At 37.3% G+C, this 21,792-nt stretch overlaps 1 protein-coding gene across 4 annotated transcripts in view; it reads right to left on the reverse strand.

Moving 5' to 3' along the window:
- The window catches only part of LOC129680805 (broad substrate specificity ATP-binding cassette transporter ABCG2-like), a 100,622-nt gene that overhangs the window by 52,419 nt on the left and 26,411 nt on the right, over nucleotides 1–21,792 (reverse strand). For all 4 annotated transcript variants that reach the window (XM_055612555.1, XM_055612556.1, XM_055612553.1 and 1 more), the window contains 4 exons: nucleotides 20,724–20,938; nucleotides 11,249–11,308; nucleotides 10,364–10,478; nucleotides 9,636–9,788 (listed from right to left, as the gene is read on the reverse strand). In XM_055612555.1, coding sequence (XP_055468530.1) covers nucleotides 9,636–9,788; nucleotides 10,364–10,478; nucleotides 11,249–11,308; nucleotides 20,724–20,920 — 525 coding nt within the window. In that variant the 5' untranslated portion in view covers nucleotides 20,921–20,938. The remainder of the gene's footprint in view (nucleotides 1–9,635; nucleotides 9,789–10,363; nucleotides 10,479–11,248; nucleotides 11,309–20,723; nucleotides 20,939–21,792) is intronic.

The raw sequence follows: 21,792 nt of genomic DNA on the forward strand, positions 1-21,792 counted from the left end.
TTTTTTTTTTTTTTACCAGATAGGACACTAAGGCTCTGGTTAGAACTTCAGGTTGACTGACCTGAATGAAATGAAGTACATCCTTTAAACAGTTCATTTTTCCTCAGAAGCCATCCAATTTCTTTTCTGAGACAGTGTTTCTCAGCAACTTGGCTTGACTGCTGGAACCCCTCCCTGTCCCTGCCTCCCCAGTGCTAAGATAACAAGTGTGCACCACCATGTGAGGCACATGGGCTCTGGGGACTGAAGTCAGGTCCTCATGCTTGTAAGCAGGTTAGCAACTGAGCTATTCCTTCAGCTGGCGCACTTTGTTCTAAGGCAGTGAATGAATGAGAGCACCAAAAGATACAGTACAATTTCAGCCTGAGACAGGCAATAAAGAGGGAACACTCTGGACATAATCTATTAATCATCCAGCACCTGAACCTGGCTCTCTCTTTCAGTGGTCAAAGTGGACGGATACAAGGGGAGAGGTCATATTCTACAACACTATTTTAAGTACTTTTCAGTCTCCAGGTTGATACTGTCTATACAATAACTCACTGTAGAACTTACTCATCCTTTCAGACAAATCCAGAAGGTGAGATAGTCCACAGTAAATCTGGCCGAATCTTTAAACCCCACATTGTCATTGTGAGAGGGCAGTAGGAAGGGTTGGGAGAGGCAGAAAATAATAAATGATTTGGAAAGCACTCAGCATCAAGAAGTTGTAATCTAATGTTATTTATGACCTTTGACTGGGTCCTAAAAAATTGAATTAAAGAGACTTTTGAACACAATTTGGCAAAGTGAAAGAATATGATATATTTTTTAATTTTTTCATTTTGATAGCTGAAAATTGTATTGTGGTAGTGGGTAAATAGCCTCCTCTTTGTATTTATTTATTCATTTCTTCGAATAAAATCTAGTGTTTTGCACATGTTAAGCACATGTTCTACTATTGAGCTATACCCACAGTATTGTGTCTGACTGTTACAGCTACATATTATTGAGGGGTAAAGGACTATAAAGTGTTCTTTAAATATTCTAGCAATAAATAGTTGAAGAGACTATGGCATATGATTCAACAACTGAGAAATCTATATGAATGGTATTAGCAATTATATCATTATTTTATCTAACAATTTTAACATTATAGAAAACAGACTCTTTCTCTGTGCTCGTTATGCTTAAAGTTTTATAAAAATATTTCAGCCCGGCACAGTGGTACATGCCTGTAATCCCCACACTCCTGGAGGCAGAAGTAGGTGGATCTCTGTGAGTTCAAAGCCAATCCCATCTACAGTGTGAGTCCAAGACAGCCAAGGCTACACAGAGAAACCCTGTCTCAAAAAATATTTTAATAATTTAGGTTATATTACTTCTGAGAAGTCAGTAAGTATCATCCTTTTTTCTCCTATAAATCCAACAATCAACGCGTAGCAATGACTGCTTAAAGGTAATGTATATGTATATGTATATATATATATGCCTACAATCCAGTAATAAGCACTTCAAGAAAGAATAAGAGTCACGAAAAACATCATTCTAGAAGACATAATCAATTGACTAATCATTGCCAAAGAAAATAGTAATTCAGAAATAGAGTCAAATGGCATCATCCCAAGATTATTTTTCCAACAAAATACACAGCATATGAAAGACTGCTAGCAAATTCCAAGAGAAGCAAGAGTTTCCTATCACCATCATGCATTGCCTCTGAGAAAGAAAATAATTATGGGCAGAAGAGTTCGATTATAGTCATTGAATTTTCACCCAATGCCCAAATGTCTGCTCAATCAAAACTACTGTACTAGTAATTTATAAAGTTCATCCACTGTCTCATTTCCCTTTCCGGTCCAAATTAACACCCAAAAAGAAAAGCACCTTCTCATTATTAACCCTACCCTATCATGTAGGAGTCTAGAAACAAATACTGACAGTGGATTTAAAACAAACAAACAAACAAACAAACAAATAAGTGGCAGAGCCAAGATAGCGACTAGCATGCACAGGTTCTGAGCTGTGGAATTGCTGAGCACCTCAGTTGGTGACTGGAAGGACTTCTGAAGCCAGGAAGGCAACGGTGAGGCTTTCTAAATGACAGGGAACATCTCATAAGGTGAGAACTTTAGGGTGTCACCCGGGGAAAATTGTTTGGGGAAGGACAGAAATGATCCTTTGATCTCCCGGCACTCCCCTTTCTCGGACATCCCTCCTCCTCCTCGGCATAGCCGGCCCACCGAGATTCTCAGCTCGGAGCTCACTGCCTGGAGTCTGTAGCGGCTGAGGAGGAGCTCCTAGCCCCTTAGCGGCAATTGCCAGCTGTACCGGTCTTGGGGGCCCAGAACCACGGCACCATCCTCCCAGGGTCACAGGTCTGCTAGCCACCATACTGGCTCCACAGGGTCTCTCAGCCACTGACTGTATGGCCCGCCCAAACCCTCAGTGACAGATAATACACTATATACCCACCAAAGCCCAGCAGACCCGTCATACGAGCTAGGCACACCAGGCACTGGGCCTCCCAGGCCTGGAGAGCACAGTGGAGGGCCCCAGGACTTCCCTGAAGGCATCTGGACCAGCATCCCAGTCTCCAGCTGCAGCTGGACTTCCTAACCTGGCGGCTGCAGCAGCACTGAGCTGGCAGAGCATGTCAGTCCTCCTGCATAAGACCAAGCAGGGCCAAACCAGACAGCAGAGAGCCCGGATACCCCAATCCTTTCCAATGTGAACTGCTTGAGAGTGAGTGTGCCCTTCAGTGTCTGCAGAGCCCCAGATCCAGGGTCCTTCTAAAATAGAAGCCAGGCACTGGATCCCCCTCACCCACCGACCCACTGTGGGAAACAGAGGGCCATTTGGGACATTGAAGCCCCTGCTCTGTGGGTCCAACTGAGGAGTTAAGGCAGATAACGCCGGAAATTGTGCCACAACCATCACCAGCACCTGCTAAATATATAGTGCATGCACAAATAATCCCCTAGAAGCCTGCAAGGCACAGCCCCTCCCCCACACTCAAGGGTTCAACATTCTCTATCACTCTGTGCCTTGAGACACACTTCCACGCACACTTACACAAACACACACACACACACACACACACACACACACACGCCTGCATTTGCCCTTTTGCACCCACGTACTTTCCTCTCACAGGTAGAGCTAGTGCACCACATTCAAGCTAAGGCCACAGGACCTCTCTCAGCTTCTGAAGAATTCTCCAGCTGCCAGGGAGAGACAGTACAAGTCTGAACTGCAGATTCCAGAAACAAACAGGGAAGGTTCAAATAAGCCAATAGCCAGGGGTAGGCGAAAGAACACATCCAACATAAATCAGGATATCATGACTTCACCAGCGACCCCAAAATTGATGGATACTCCAATTCATCAGAAGCACTGATGAAAAAAGTAAAGCTATGCTTACCCAACTATTTGAGGCTCATAAAGAGGAAACAAACAATTCTCTCAGAGCAATAGCCATGCAAATTCAGACAGATAAAGAGGAAATGAACAAATCTATCAAAGATTTGACCAGTCAATTGGAGGCAAAGAAAGAGGAAATGGACAAAATTCTTAAAGAAACACAGGCAAATATAGCCAAACAAGTAGAGGCACAAGTAGAGATACAATTAATGGCATATGGAGAGAAAATGAACAAAAAAATAGAGACCACCATAGAGAGACAGGAATCCACATTCAAACAGATGAAGGAAATGGTGCAAGGCACAAAAACAGAATTGGAATCAATAAAGAAAACACAAACTGAGAAAACCCTGAAGCTGCAGAACTTGAAGAAAAGATCAGGAACCACAAAGGTAAGCATCACCAACAGAATACAAGAGATAGAAGAGAGAATCTCTGGAGCTGAAGATACACTCACAGAAATTGATACTTCTCTTAAAGAAAAAGTAAAATCAGAAAAGTCCCAAACACAAAATATCCAAGAAACCAAGGACGCCATGAAAAGACGAAATCTAAGAATAATAGGAATCGATGAAAAAGACTCCAGTCTCTAAGGTCCAGAAAATATTTTCAAGAAAATCATAGAAGAAAATTTTCCCAACTTAAAGAAAGAGATGTCCATAAATATACAAGAAGCCTACAGAACACCAAATAGACTAGACCAGAAAAAAAACACATCACGTCACATCATAGTCAAAACACTAAATCTACAGAACAAAGAAAAGATATTAAAAGCATCAAGGGAAAAAGGTCAAGTAACATATGAAGGTAGACCTATCAGAATCACACTGGACTTCTCATCAGAAACTATGAAAGCCTGGGTAGGTGTCATGCAGACTCTAAGAGACCACAGATGCCAACCCAGACTACTATACCCTGCAAAGCTTTCAATCAACATAGATGGAGAAAACGAAACATTCCTTGACAAAGCTAAATTTATGCAATATCTACACAGCAAACCAGCCCTACAGAAGACACTAGAAGGAAAATGCTAATCCAAGGAAAACAACTTCACCCAAGAAAACAGAGCATACAGATAATATCCCAACAAAAATTAAAAGAAAACAAGCAATGAAACACAATAAGACCACCGACTCCAATATAAAAGGAACTAACATTCATCGGTCATTAATGACTATTATCTATCAACATCAATGGCCTCAACTCTTCAATAAAAAGACACAGACTAACAGAATGGGTGCGGAAACATGATCCAACATTCTGCTTCATTCAAGAAATGCACCTCTGCAACAAAGATAAACACTACCTCAGAGTAGAGGGATGTAAATGTCTTTCAAGCAAATAGACCCAGAAAACAAGCTGGGGTACCTATCCTAACATCTAATAAAATAGACTTTCAACCAAAATTAATCAAAAAAGATGAGGGACACTACATTCTCATCAAAGCAAAAATTCATCAAGAGGATATCACAATTCTGAACATCTTTGCCCCAAATACAAGAGCGCCTACATTCATAAATGAAACATTATTAAAACTCAAATCACACATTGATCTCAACACCGTAATAGTGAAAGACTTCAACACCCCACTTTCACCAAGGGACAGATCATCTAGACAGAAGCCTAATAAGGAAATAAAGAGACTTACAGAGGCCCTAAATCAAATGGACCTAATAGATGTCTACAGAACTTTCCACCCAAACTCAAAAGAGTATATCTTCTTTTTCACACCTCATGGAACCTTCTCCAAAATAGACTATATTGTTGGTCACAAAGCAAGCCTCAACAGATACAAGAAGATTGAAATAATCCCCTGTATTCTGTCTGACCACCATGGACTAAAGCTGGACCTCAACAACAATGGAATTAGAAAAAAGCCTACAAGCACATGGAAACTGAACAACTTGCTGCTCAATGACAGCTGGGTTAAGGAAGAAATAAAGAAATTAATGACTTCCTAGAATTCAATGAAAATTAAGGTACAACATACCCTAACTTGTGGGACACAATGAAAGCAGTGCTCAGAGGAAAATTCATAGCACTAAGTGCCTTCAAGAAGAAATTTGTGACATCTCATGACATCTCTTACAAGCAACTTAATGGCCCAACTGAAAGCCCTAGACAAAAAAGAAGCAAATATACCCAAGAAGAGCAGACAGATGGAAATAATCAAACTTAGGTCTGAAATCAATCAATTAGAAACAAATAAAACTATTCAAAGAATTAATGAAACCAAGATCTAGTTCTTTGAGAAAAATCAACAACATAGACAAACCTTTACCAGACTAAAAGGCAGAAAGAAACTATCCAAATCAGCAAATCAGAAGTGAAAATTGGGACATAACTACAGACACCGAGGAAATCCAAACAATCATTAGGTTTTTACTACAAAAGCCTATATGCCACAAAATTTGAAAATCTATAAGAAATGGACAATTTTCTTGGCAGAGTCCATCTACTGAAATTAAGTCAAGATCAGGTAGAAAGATTGTATAGTCCTATATCCCCCAAGGAAATAGAATCAGAAATCAACAGTTTCCCTTCCAAAAAAAAAAAAAAAAAAGCCATGGGCCAGATGGATTCAGTGAAGAATTCTACCAGACTATTCCACAAAATAGAAACAGAAGGAACTTTATCAAACCCATTCTATAAAGCCACTGTCACTTTGATACCTAAACCACACAAAGACCCAAGAAAAAAAGAGAACTTCAGACCTATCTCTCTTATGAACATTGATGCAAAAATACTCAATAAAATACTTGCAAACTGAATCCAAGAACACATCAAAGATATCATCCACCATGACCAAGTAGGCTTCATCCTAGGCATGCAAGGGTAGTTCAATATACAGAAATCCATCAATGTAATCCACCAGATAAACAAACTGAAGGAGAAAAACCACATGATCATCTCCTTACATGCCAAAAAAAGCATTTGACAAAATCTAACTCCTATTCATGTTTAAAGTCTTGGAGAGATCAGGGATACAAGGCACATATCTAAACATAGTAAAGGCAATATACAGCATACCTAAAGCCAACATCAAACTAACTGGAGAGAAACTTAAATCAATCCCACTGAAATTGGGGACATGGCAAGGCTGCCCACTCTCTCCATATCTCTTCAACATAGTACTTGAAGTCCTAGCTAAAGCAATAAGACAAGTAAAGAAGATCAAGCAGATACAAATTGGAAAGGAAGACGTCAAAGTATCACTATTTGCAGATGATATGGTAGTATACCTGAGTGACCCCAAAAATTCTACCAGGGAACTCCTACAGCTGATAACACCTGCAGCAAAGTGGCTGGATACAAAATTAACTCAAAAAAACCAGTAGCCCTCCTGTATACAAAAGACAAAATTGCTGAGAAAGTAATCAGGGAAACAATACCCTTTTAGCCACTAATTACTAAAATTAATTATTTTTAATTAATTTTAATTACTAAAATTAATTAGTGGCTAAAATTATAGCCACTAATAACATAAAATACCTTGGTGTTACACTTACCAGCAAGTGAAAGACCTGTTTGAAAAAAAAAAAAACTTTAAGTCCCTGAAGAAAGAAATTGAAGAAGATATCAGAAGATGGAAAGATCTGCTGTACTCATGGATTGGTAGTATTAACATTGTGAAAGTGCCCATCCTGTAAAAAGCAATCTACAGATTCAACGCAATTCCCACCAAAATGCCAACTCAATCCTTTACACACCTTGAAAAAAAGATTCTCAGCTTCATATGGAGAAACAAAAAACCCAGAATCTCCAAAACAATCCTGTACAACAACAGATCATCTGGAGGTATCTCCAACCCTGATCTCAAGCTGTACTACTGAGCAATAGTAATAAAAACTGCATGGTATTGGCATAGAAACAGAAAGGAGGATCAACAGAACCAAATAGAAGACCCAGAAATAAACCCACACACCTATGAATACTTGATTTTTGACAAAGAAGCCAAAACCATTCAATGGAAAAAAGACAGCCTCATCAACAAATGGTGCTGGTCCAACTGAATGTCTACATGCATAAAAATGAAAATAGATCCATATTTAGCAACCTGCACAAAACTAAAGTCCAAGTGGATCAAAAACCTCAACATAAAACCAGATACTCTAAATCGGTTAGAAGAAAAAGTGGAGAAGAGCCTAGAACTCATTGGCACAGGAGACAACTTTCTGAAAAGAACACCAATAGCACAGGCTCTAAGAGCAACAATTAATAAATGGAACCTCATGAAACTGAAAAGCTTCTGTAAAGCAAAAGACACTGTCGTCAGACAAAACGCTAGCCTACAGACTGGGAAAGGATCTTCACCAACCCTATATCTGACAGATGGATGATATCTAGAATATATAAACGACTAAAGATGATAAAAAGCAATAAATCAAGTAATCCAATTAAAAAATGCAGAACAGAGCTAAACAGAATTCTCTGTAGAGGAATACAGAATGGCAGAGAAAGACTTAAAGAGATCCTTATTCATCAGGGAGTTATATATCAAAACAACCCTGAGATTTCCCCTTACACCCATCAGAATGTCTAAAATAAAAACTCAAATGACAACATATGCTTGAGAGGTTGTGGAGAAAGGGGGACCCTCCTCCACTGCTGGTGGGAATGTAAACTGGTACAACCACTTTGGAAATCATCTGGTGCTTTCTCAGACAATTGGGAATAGCGTTTCCTCAAGACTCAGCTATACCACTGCTGGGCATATACCCAAAATTAGCTTAAGTACACAACAAGGACATTTGCTCAACCATGTTTGTAGCAGCTTTATTTGTAATAGCCAGAACCTGGAAACAACCCAGATGTCCATCAATGGAGGAATGGATACAGAAATTGTGGTATCTTTACACAATGGAATATTACTCAGCAATCAAAAAGGAGGAAATCATGAAATTTACAGGCAAATGGTGGGATCTAGAAAAGATCATTCTGAGCGAAATATCCCAGAAGGAGAAAGATACACATGGTATATACTCACTTATATAGACCTATAAGATATGTTAAACATAATGAAATCTATACATCTAAAGAAGATAAATAAGAAAGAGGACCCGGGTCAAGATGATCAATCCTCACTTAGAAAGACAAATGGGATGTGCATTAGACAGAGGAGAAAACAAGTAACAGGAGCCTAACACAGAGGGCCTCTGAAAGACTCTACCTAGCAGTGTACCAAAGTAGATACTAAGACTCATAACCAAACCTTCGGCAGAGTGCAGGGAATCACCTGAAAGAAGGGGTAGTTAGTATGACATGGAAAGAATAGGAGCTCCATAAGGACCAAATATATCTGGGCACAGGGGTCTTTTCTGAGAGTGACACTCCACCAAGGACCATGTATGGATATAACCTAGAACCTCTGCTAGGATGAAGCCTGTGGTAGCTCAGTAACCAATTGGTTTCCCATAGTGAGGGGAACAGGGACTATTTCTGACAGGAACTCAATGGCAGGCTCTTTGACCTCCCCAACCCCCAAGGGAGGAGCAGTCCTGCTAGGTCACAGAGGAGGACTTTGCAGCCAGTCCTGAAGATACTAATAAAACAGGGTCAGATGAAAGGGGAGGAGGTCCTCCCCAATCAGTGGATTTTGAAAGGGGCAGGGAGGAGATTAGAGAGGAGGGTGGGATTGGGAGGGAATGAGGGAGTGGGATACAGCTTGGATACAGAGTTAATAAAATGTAACTAATAATAAAATAAAAACAATAAGTAAATAATAATAATAATAAAAAGGAGAGCTATAAGGAAAGGAGAAGAAATAAAACTGCCAAAAGGAATATTACAGATAAGTAAATTGAACATTGGAGAAATTATAAGTGAATCCTAATGTGACCAAATACAATACTGGAAGCCAAAACAGCATAATGATGCATGCTGAGCAAGTACCTTTAGATTCTTGTCTTTCTCATTTCAGAACTATTTCCCACCAAGTAGTAGACCACTTAAGTGCAGACATAGTGTGACTTGAAGAAGGTAGTGCAAGGGCATATAGAAAAATGCACAGGAGGAATACTTTCCCTCCTGGACTATACTCCATTTCCAGAAATCAGCCACTATTAAGATTTTTTAACCTTAATTTTTATCTTAATTTTATAGAGCCAGTTACTGTCTCATCATACAGAAAGCAATCACTTTTGGCCACAGACATTATAGGAAACTTTCAGTTGATGTTATATTGCTTATGAAGGGCAGTTTCCTGGCTATGATATTATGAGGGGTTTTCATACCTTAGAGTCGGCTACTTTGTCCAGACCCAATTCTTTAATGATCATGTTAATCCGGTCATTTTTTTCATGATTCCTCATAGTTGTTGGAAGGCGAAGAGCTGCTGAGAACTGCAAGTTTTCTCTCACTGTCAGGGTGCCCATCACAATGTCATCCTTAATGCAAGGTGGCATTTTAGTGAGATATGTGGGTCTTTTCTATGACCATCACTTGAATATATATATATATATATATTTCAGTCCATACACATAACACATCCAAGGTATAATTCTGGCTATTGGTAAACCACAGGTTCTCTTAAGTTGCAGTAACTGCATATAGAGACACCTGCAAAGTTCAATGGCATCATTTTTAGCAGTCGGCTGTACACCCAAGCAGTACACATGTAAAACCACCACTAGACATTACAAGCCTGCCTGGTGGAAGGATTTAGCAAAGATATCTATAACAGTAAGAAAGAACATAAAGAAAGAGTAAACTCTTTTGGGAGGCAGGGGTGGAGCGGGTGAGGATTATGTAGCAGCCTGAACAGAGACCACCGCCCCATGACAATCATATTTCAGATCCACTCTGTCTTTCCTTTTAACATCACCCCCATTGTAATGGAATGTTTTGAAAATCTGATGAAAATACATTGATTCTATGAATGTGTTTTATAGTCAATTGGAAGCAAACTAAACTATAATCAAATGCACTTATACATATATTGCCCAAATCTACTTTGACTCACTTGAACCACATAACCTGAACTGCATTTGAAATTGGCAGGTTGAGGTGCCCCGTTTATCAAAACGTCTCCAGATAATCCTTGCGGATCTTTCCTTGCTGCTAAGACATCTAGTAACCTGTAAAGGACATGTATGTTATAAGGATTTTTTTTCTCCTTCAAAACAGACATATTGCTTAGCTGCTCTAAATGCGAATTCTGCTAATGCACAAACTTAACTAGTTGATAGGTTTATACTTTGAAAAAAATTATAGGCTGAGCATAGTGGTACACTGCTTTCACCCCAGCAATCTGGAGGTAGAGGCAGGAGGATCTGTGTGAGTTCAGGGCCAACCTAGTCTATCTACTGAGTTCCTGGATAGCCAGGGCTACACAGCTGAGATCCTGTCTCAAAATCAAACATGAAAAAAAAAAAACAATAAAACAGGTTTACATGTTTTAAATTCTCAGTTTCCTTTTCATTATGTGCTACAGCAAAATCCAAAATATAAAATAGAGAAAACATTGGCTTAAATAGCAGACTTCCCTAAATGACCCTCTTGATTAATGGACCTTGAAGGTTACAACCTAGGCAACATACTGTTTAATCAGCACTCCTGTTTTCCACATGCCTTCATCTTTGATATTACTTCATTCTTCCACCTCCTTACTAGTACATAACATGATCTACCACTATATGCCAATCACTCCATCCTGTGCTATTACTAAAGCTAACCGAATAAGTCTTTCTGATCCTTGGGACCAAGCCAGGAGATAATTAAACCCCATATTATCCACAGAACCTAAGACCAGGCCACATATACACTGAAAATAATCAGCTAACATCTGTTCACGTGAATGTGATTTTTTAATGAACAAAAGGCTTATTTATATGTATGTTATACTCACGAAGACTTGCCTCCGCCTGTGGGTCCCAGAATGGCATTGAGGCCAGGTTTCATGATCCCACTGGAAACAAACAATACTGTCTTAATGTTGTATTTTACATGAAGTTATTGAAACTTAGTGTCTGCACTGAACACACTAATAAGGGAGGATGAAATTGTAAATCAGTACAACCTTTTAAAGATAAACAAAGAACCACTGATAGGAGAAGGTTAATCCAAAGGGCATTAACAAAAAGAAATATGAGTCTGGTCCTTCACAATTCCTTTCTTTTACTATTGTTTTATAACTTGCTCTTGAAACAACTTAATCCTTTAAAAATTGCATAGCCAGTGTTCCAGGTTCCTTGATATTGAGTTGGGGATATAACTCAGTGGTACAGCCTGTTCTTATCATGCATGAGGCTCTGGGCTCAGTCCCGGCAACAACAACTAAAGGTCTTTTAAGTAAGAAAGATTCTTAAAATAACAGATTCCTAAAATGTGTAAGGAAGATTCTCAAAAAATCTCAAAAAATATTAACCAATATTTAGTGTAAAACAGTTTTTGAGTAAAGCTAAAGATTAGTATCATTAAATTGTTTTCACTTACTACGTAGTAAAGTTCAGCACAATCAATACCAGCATGTGATGCTGTTATTACTAAAGTCTAATGATGCTAAAAAGTCAAAGTATCTTAAATCAAAGTCTTGGTGTTAAGACGGAAGCATCAGCAGTACTTAACTTGAAAGTAAAACTTGTCAGATAGACATGATGGCTCCGTGGGTAAAACACTGGCTATGTAAGTCTGAAGCCCAGAGTTTAATCTCCAGAAGCCATGATAAAAGGAGAACTGACTCCCAAAATTGTCCTCTAACTTCCATATGTGTGCCCTGGTCTGTCTGTCTGTCTGCCTCTCTTTCTCTCTCACACCACACACACACACATACAAATGAAAACAGTGCTACTAATTAGAGAGGAAAACACAGTCTTAGAAGAGACAGTCTCCTTCCCTGTGAAGTGACTTACAGGCACACAATACACAGCTGTCTTCATCAACAAATTAAATGAATATTTAGCTTGATTTAGGTGGATAAATCGCGGTAATGTTGACTGTGATGATATCTAAGAAACTATGAATTTTATCCTAATAGTAACAAGTGGGGATGGCTAAAAGAAAGTAAAGAAGATAAAGGAGAATTAAGAATGGGTTCATTACAGCTGCACAGGAATGATCAAGAGAGACCTGAATTGACCCATCCAATACCCTGGTGACATGTTCAAACCCTAGAATTGGTAAATAGGTCAAGATGTATTCCTAAGAGAACACAGTCTCTATTCCAGTGGAAAGCTAAAACTGCCAACTATTTATTCTTATAATGACTAAAAGGAATTTTCTTATGATTATATACTGTCAGGAACAATCAAATCTCCAGTGCATCTGTAACCCTGCACTTAAATCCAAGAGAAACTCACCATTTATTACCTGTTGTATCTGATGTATTATAATTATTCAATAGCTGGTAAATAGAGGTTAAGGTAAAATGTGCCTTTTACTTTCTTTGTTAACTGATGTACAACTCCATGAATTACCAGACAAAAATAATAAGACATTAAGCCTCAATCAAGTTGTAACACAGAAAAATCTCTTATTCTTCTATTGTGTTACCCCTCCACCATACTGCTCAACGTATAGACTCAGAGATTCCAGGGTAAACTTTCAGTGTGCATGTATTTATACCTCTTGATGTGTCTCCTATATTAATAGCTACCTAGTACCTGCTTCTAAAATGGACAGAACCTTTTTTTCTGTAAGGATCTACTGCCACAGAACTCTTTCATTATTTTTAAACACCTACTTATATAAAGACTAAGACATCCAGAATGATTTAAGAAGAAAGTGAATATTAACATGCTACAATAGGTTAATAAATCTCTGGGGTTGGCTTATATTTACACTAAATTTTACCATTAAAAAATAATAAAGTTGGATTCCAAAAGTTAGAATCTGGGGCAGTGGTTAATTCTAACTCCACTCACTCATCATTCTTTGATGTATGCTATGGTCGCAGACACCCTCTTGTAGAAAATGGAATATGCTGAGAAAACAGGCAGACAAACAAATGAAAAAATAAATCTGGGTCCTCCTGGACCTATTCCTGTTTTCATCAATAGTATGATCTGAATAGAATTATACTTTCAGGGCTCTCTCAGCTTTCATGCCACAAAGCCAGAGCTCAGTTATAACACTGCTGTGTAGCTAAAAAAGCTCAAAATTTATGATCTGCCCCTTTAGAGAAAGTGCCTGCTGATGATCTCTCTTCTATTCTGTGACCTACAATTTCCTTACTGACCCACCCCAACTTCTCTCCTTCAGCCATTCCTCTCGAGCCATGTCTTGCTTTATTTATTGTTTTACAGTCCTTGAGCGCTTGGTTCTCCCTCATTAATTCATAAGATATCTTTGGTAAAAATTGTGACACATGAGGACTTTGCTCACTTTTCTGAATGCATAGAATGAAATCTTGAAGAATCCCTGTTGTTCTTACTGGATTTTAGTAGATAACAGTCAATCTGTTTTTTAAACTCTATTTTATTTGGGGTCCTTTAAAGGACTTAAAGGACTTAAAGTAGAGGCCTCTACTGCCTTTCCAAACCCCTAACCATAGGTTGGAGAGAAAAAAGGTTAGAAGAAAAATGGGATGTAGACCTCTTTAGACTTAGTTCTGGCTGGTAAGGATCATTGTGTTCTTTGGGAAAATCTCAATCTCAATCATCAGGCGATCTAGCAGTCCAGCAATAGCAAATCAGCAAACCAGCAAATGCAGTAGCAGCTTTCTTACTTCTCAGAGAAGCGTTCTCCAGAATGTCTTGAAGACCCTTCCTTTCTCTGGGCTCTGGTATTTATATTCTCCCAGAGTCCTCAGAATTCTACTAACTCCAGCTGGTAAAGCCCACACCCCTCTTCAAGCCACACAGGGCAATTATGTTCAGCTATGAACAAACTAAGGCAGTCCTATATCCCACACTTAGGGTTGAAACAAAAACCTGCTTATATCACAAAACTGAGTTTTAAAAGAAACCAAAACTTCCATTACATGTCTCCTTTTTGTTTTTTTTTAATGGCCTTTTCTCTAACATTAATAAATTATATACAACAAGAACAATTATTAGAAGTATCCTGTAAGAATTACATTTACAATATCCACTCCATTGTATTTGGCACCCCTGAAAAGTTATCCCACTATCTATCCTATCCTGTTGAGTTTAAGGGGTCCTGTAACTAAATCAATTTCTTATAACTTGCATTTATCAACCTAGAAACATATTTTTAAATCTAAAACATTGTCTTAGTTCCTAAACAACTAAACTTAATTATAGCAAGACTATTACTATCTAGTCTTCAACCCTTTCAGAGACCTTAGAAGTAAATATTACCTAACTATGTAGGAAACATAGAGCAGGCAGCTTCCAGAACTATAGAAATGACAGAGAGAGGTGATTGCATGGACAGTCACCAGAGGTTTCTCTGTGTCATTGGGGTATCCTATCTTCAGCCTCCTGGCCAAGAACATCTGACAGATCTTTTTGTGAAGCATGAATTTTGAAGTACTGGCTAACCTAGTCTCTGCAGAGGTGGACAGTGAATTTCCCAGTGTCCTGCTTGTCGATAGGTTAGACAGCCTGCCGTCAACAGTTGAGATAAGGAAAGATTTTTGTCCAGTGTCTATCTTGCCACATTTGTTTCTTTGATGCCTATAATCTTTGAAGTAGATTGGTAGTACTGCCAAGAGCAGATGTGTCTCTCTGTCAGAAAAGTCTTTGCTATTAAACATTTTTAAATGCCATATACTGTAGGTCTCTGAAGTGACTGAAGACCACCTGTCTATCTCAGTGTATCTAAATAGAAAAACATTGCTTGTTTCTAGCTGTGTACTAGCTAATTAACCTTGAAAATATATACAAGAGACTAAAGAAATGTTTTTTATATAATTAATTAAACTAATACCTAACAAGACTGCAAGCAAGATTCTTTATAGGTGACTAACTAGTAACTTGCATCTCTAAATTATCCTAAACAGTTTGCAATAGCTAACTTTCATAAGACTAGAACTTTACATCACATTTTTAAATGAGTTGCATATGTATGATACATTAAGCAAAAGTTAAAAATAATCTTAAATTTTTATTAATATACAATAATCATTACCAGTGTAAAATATTTGAGGCTAGTATATTCATTAATCTCCCTTTCATCCTATCAACCTATTTCCCCCTTTTTTCTTTTGTCATTTACATTTTTGCTTCTTTTAACTGAAATTAGGTAGAAGAGAAAGATAAGAGAAAAAGATAGGGAAAAAGAGAATTCTAATTCTAAGCTTTACTTTCTTTCCTTTCTTACCATTACTTATAACCAACTCCCCACCCCCCAGACAACAACAAACATCCATAGCCCACCAAATGACCAAAAACAACCACCCCATCTCTTAGGAATAGGGGCATTGTATTCTTAAAATTACTTCTTGCTGTCTGGGGGGTAAATACATCTTTTGGGTACCCTATAAAAATTAGGACGTTGGGCAAGTCCTGAGAAAGCTAGCTATATTTTTTTGTCCATTCTCTGTAGAATAGATCTTTTGGGCTAGCCCTTTTGAAGTTTATCTGTATGCAAATTCTTGAAAAAAAATCAGTAACTAGGGCAGTCTGAATCACCTGGGCTACTTGCTTTGTCATCACTGTTATTTGGTCTTTTGCTCTGAAAAGAAACAAACTTTTAAAGGTAATATCATAGGTACATTTCTGTATTAATATATACAAAATTAAAGATAATTTTCTGCTCTATGTTTGAGCAGGTGAAAGACATCTATGAACTTTATAAGGCTCTTTGAACTGTAATATGAATCTTCATCCTTGATATATGAAAGGATGGCATGTCACAAGGACTAGATAGCCAATAAGATTCAGTTGCCATGTGGCAACATTTATGTGTCACATAGTAGAAGGTCTTCCTTGGTTAAATCTAATCTTTGTAAGTTGTGTTTTTTTCATTTCCTGTAGATACATAAACAAAACCATGTCCCCACCTCAAAACTATTGCAGGTTCCATTCTGATGCCAACACATTCTTGCAGTATATGGATTGATCTAATTCCAGTTTTTTTCTATGACCCAGTGTCTCCCAGCTGCTGTTTTTGTTTTGTTTTGTTTGTTGTTTTGTTTTGTTTCCACTAACATTAAGAAAATTTAGAGTTAACAAAGCTTTATTTAGCCTGTCCGTAGGAGTCTTTAATCTTCCTTTTTGTTTAATAAGCATCTCTTTTCAAAGTACATTTAGCTCTTTCTATGACTGCTTATCCTGTAGGATAGTGTGGGATACCAGTAATGTGCTTTATAATATGCAAAGAATTGCTTCATCTTACTGGATACATATGTGGGTGCATTATCAGTCTTATTTTGTGTATGTATCACCATAATTGCCATTATTTCCAATAAATGTGTAACTATACAATCAGGCTTTTCAGAACTTAAAGAAGTTGCCAACTGAAACCCTAAATGTGTATCAATGGTAGGTGTACATAGATTTGTTTTCCAAATTCTGAAAATGAAACATACCCATCTGCCAGATTTCATTTCTTTTGGTACCCCTAGGGTCATTTCCAGCAGGTAATGGAGTTTGGTTATACGGAGAAAACTGAACATTTTTTAAAAATTATTATTATTTCTTTGTTTTGTTGCCAAGTGATAGAATATTGTTTCTTTAAACATTTACTGTTAACAATTGTGTTTCACATGAGATTTTGATGCTTCTAACACATTTCCTATTAGTAGTTCATTTTCTCATTTCCTTGTGCCAATGGATCTAGTAAACCTGTATGAGACTGAGTATGAGTAATATATAATGGGTAGTTTCTATTTCTGATGGCCTGCTGCAATTGCATAAATAAAAAAAGTTAATTCTGTATTATTAGGAATAAAGTCAGCAATTTCTATATGTAAAACAACTCTTTCTGCATACTGAAAGTCAGTAATTGTATTAAAAGATCCATAAAAAGCTAATAATAACATAAAATTGCATACAGTCCCGATTTTTGAACTGCAGTGTGTGGACTTTTGATCATCTTGTTTACTTTGACTTGTAACCTACCATTCCCATATTGTTTAGATCAATATAAAATATAGGTGCCTCAGGGTTCAGTGTTCCCTTCACAGTACATGGAAGAACCCAATTAGTTCTTTTTATAAACTTTGAACATTTGCTTTTAGGATATTTGTTAATAATTTCTCCCAAATGGTTACTACAATCTCTTTGCCAATCTTAATTGATCACCCACAATCTCAGCATTAGTAAGAGGCACTACGATTTCTGCTAGGTCTGTTTCTGAAAACTGACTTCTTATTCTTCCTTTTATAATTATTTTAGAAACTTTTTCTATGTGCATTTTTAATTTTTTTATTTTGTTTATATGCTAAGAAAATCCATTCCACACTGTTATTTTCTCTTTGCCTAATGAATACAGTAGGAGAATAAGTTGAAGGGAAAATAACCAAAATACAATCAAGTTTAGGATCAATTCGATCTACGTATACATCTTGAAGTCTTTGTTCTACCAGAGTTAACTCCTTTTTTGCTCCAGCTATTAAAGACATCTTGGACTGTTTAAATCTGAATCTCCTTGTAAGGTTTGAAACAAATTACCTAACTCATAAGTACTTAATCCAGTTGTAGGCCTCAGCCAGTTAATATCTTCCAATAATGTTTGAAAACCATTAAGAGTTTGCAATTGATCTCTACAGATATGTAACTTTTGAGGTCAAAAGTTTTGTTGGCTTATTTTATAACCCAAATAGTTAATAGAATCTCCTCTATGTATTTTTTTTTGGAACAGTCTGAAACCCCACCATGGCAGATTTGTGTGTGTGTGTGTTTCCTTAAACATTTTTTTCTAAAGTATCTGCATCAGAATCAGCTGACAACATATAATACATGTAACAATAAACTGAAAAAATTGCCTACAAATTTAGCAGTTGTTGCACAAAATATTGACATGAAGTTGGACTATTTAATACTCCCTGTGGACTCAGCTTGCCAAAGCATCTCTTTATTGGACCACTAATGGTTAAAAGTAGGTACTGAGAATGAAAACTTTCCCTATCCTGCTTTTGCAAGGGTATTGTGAAAAAAGCAATCTTTTAAATAAATTACTATTATAAGCCATGATCTAGGAAACAAAGAAGGTAAAGGAATCCCAGGCTGTAAAGGACCCACTGGTTAAATTATTCTATTCATTGCTCTTAAATCTGTTATCATCCTTCATTTTCCTTACTTCTCTTTTACAACAAACGCAGGGAAATTTCATGAGCTGGTAGACTCTTCTATATGTTGAGCCTCAAGCTGCTCTTGTACCAATTGTTCAAATGCCTGCAAGTTTTCCTTTGTTAGAGGCCACTGTTCTCGACACACAGGTCTGGTTGATATCCATTTTAGGGGTAGGGCTATTGGTATTTCAGCAGTAGTCCCTCTTATAAATTTGGAGACTCAATTCTTGTGTTTTTTGTTTGGACAATGGGTACAGCTTGTGATTGTTTTTTGATTATACATATCAATACCTTCCCCAGGAGAACCTTATTTCATCATTCGCTGTCTCTGGGACTGTAGAAATATTAACTTGAGTACCCCATTATTGTAAGAGGTCCCTTCCCCACAAATTTACAAATATGTCAGGCACATAGGGTCTCAACATTCCTGTTTGCCTTTCTGGTACCACACATTTAATCCATCAGACACTTTCTCTTATTTAAGATAATTTACCAATTCCTATAAACTGTATAAACCTTGTGAAGTTACCATTCTGGGTTACAAGACTTTTGTGGAAAGATACTGATGTCAGCTCCTGTATCTACCAAACCTTTTATTTAAATATCATTTGTAATATTAATTTGGGTCTCTGATAGTTAACAACTGTTTGCCAGAACACACTTTCCAGTACTCCCAAATGTTCCTGGTCTATTTATATGAGCAGCTTTGCCCTTGATGTAGGAAAATGGTAATAGCTGAGGAATCTATCTACCCTGCATTAATTTGCATCTCTCTCTCTCTCTCTCTCTCTCTCTCTCTCTCTCTCTCTCTCTCATTTTTAAATAACAGAACTGTCTACATTAACTTGAATGCCAAATCCTCCTTTGGGCTTCAATTATATAACCTCAGCCAAACTAGAGTTACCTTACATTTTCATGTTTTCTACCTTTGTGTTTTTGTTGTTGTTGTTTTGTTTTGGGGGCTCTGTTTTAAAAGCACTTAGTTATTTGTGGTATTTGTTCTTTCATCAAGCAAAAAGTTATATTTCGAATATGGCATTAAAGTAGGAACTAGAGTGGAGAGGAAATGGATATTTTTGTAGAACCTATTTTTCTTATTAGTTACATTTTGTTAACTCTGTATCCTAGCTGTATCCCGCTCCCTCATTCCCTCCCAATCCCACCCTCCCTCCCTATCTCCTCCCTGCCCCTTTCCAAGTCCACTGATAGGGGAGGACCTCCTGCCCTTTCATCTGACCCTGTTTTATCAGGTATCTTCAGGACTGGCTGCAAAGTCCTCCTCTGTGGCCTAACAGGACTGCTCCTCCTTGGGCCTCTGCCACTGGCTTGTTAATCTTTGCCTAGTTTCTAGTTTCTAGAGAACTGAGTCTATAGTTTGCCAGTGTAGTATTGATAAATGAATTTGGGTGTGTTCAGAGTCTAAGGTAGCTCAGGATGCCCTTGAGCTTCTGATCTTCCTGTCCCTACCTCCCAGCATTACAGACTTGCTGACACATGGTTTTATGTGGTTCTGGGAACTAAACCCATTATTTGTACTATCATTGTACTATGCACAGCATATACACTATACACAGCATAGTTTTGTGTATGCTAAGAAAGCACTCTACAGCCTGAGCAATATCCCAATCCTCTCTACATGTCTGTATTATGGAGGGAAAATATTAAGGAAATCCTTAAAGACTACAATCGGCTTACCATAAATAAGTCATTTACTAAAACAGATGTATTTGAAAAATCAAAGGGCTATCATATTATGCTGCATTTCTACATCCTTTCTACCAGAACACATATAAAAACTGTCTTAGCAGGTCTTCTATTTCAACTACTGGAAAACTAAATCTGAGGTTACAAATACATCTTTACAATCAACACACCATAAATTTCAAACATTACCTCTAAAATGTAAGACTTCCCAGTCTTAACAAAATGATATATTAAAATGTCTAATTTCTCAAAAAGATGAGACCATTTTTAAAATTTTGACAGTTCCTTTGTGAGTAAAATATATGCCTAATAGGAGATCAAGCAATTTATGTCCTAGTTTAGACAAAAGAAATGACAGAATATGTCTACATAGATATGTCCAAACACATGAAGTATTCACAGCAACTTGTTAGTAATAACAATTCTATAAAGGTCACTGCAGATAAATAAAGCAGTTTTTTTAAAGGATCTATAAACATACTTGATATCCGACAGTATTTCTTTCTCAACTGTTTTCCGGACTAAAAACCCACTTTTCATTTTCACTCGATAGGTGATGTTATGAAAACTTAGCACATCTCCTGTAAGTGTCTTCGTGTCACTGGAGTTCATTCCAGGAAGGCTGTTGGCATTTCTCTGCGACCTTGTTACTAAAATGTGGTCATTACTGGAAGACATCTTAGGATTTCTGCCTTTCTGCAGAGGGAAAAGCAACAGTAAATTAATGGTATGAATAAAAGACATTGTCAACACAGGTAACAGTACTTTTATTTTCAGTTGTGAATCTAGCCTTTAACAGCTGCCGTCTCTCTAGTCCAAGAAACAGTTCTTTTAAAGCAAGTCTTTAAAGTGTTCTGTTAATTTGTAGATTTCTTTCAAATGGACATTCTTCCCACATCACTATGATCAGACGCACTTTAGAACAGGTAACATGAAACAGATACATAACTTTGAGGACCTCTGCTCCCACCAGCTGTCAAATGTCTAAGAAATAGGACCTTACTTACATCAAAGAATATGCAAAGTACTCAAAACTAAGTACTTCAAGTACTTAAGTAGTACTACTTAACTTCAAGTAGAAAAAAGATGGGAAAGTGTTCATCTTGTGTTGCTTTAAAAGTCTACAATAAAACATATATTCAGACCATACAATTAAGACCCTTTGAGTTCACTGTATCATTGTTTGATCTTAAAGAGTTGTGACATTTTATTAGCAAATGGGTTTAGCTAAGCCATCAGGTACAGGAGGATTCTGTGATTGCCAGATTGAACATCTCTGGTTATTCTGCCCCTTCAAGAAGATAAACTCCCCAACTGTCTCCAACAGCAAAACCACACTGGAGAAGTGTGTGTGTGTGTTCTAAAAAGCTTAAAGTATCAAAGTTATCAACTACCTCAAATGGATAATTAAATAAATCAAGACTTTAAAAACTGAGAATTAAAATTTCAGATCAAGTTTAAAATGCTTCCTAATGAACACTATATATATATTATATTATGTATATATAATATAATATAATATAATATAATATAATATAATATAATATAAT

This window comes from Psammomys obesus, unplaced genomic scaffold (genome assembly GCF_907164565.1).
Source record: "Psammomys obesus unplaced genomic scaffold, mPsaObe1.curated_primary_1811, whole genome shotgun sequence".
In the NCBI taxonomy this organism is placed as follows: domain Eukaryota; kingdom Metazoa; phylum Chordata; class Mammalia; order Rodentia; family Muridae; genus Psammomys; species Psammomys obesus.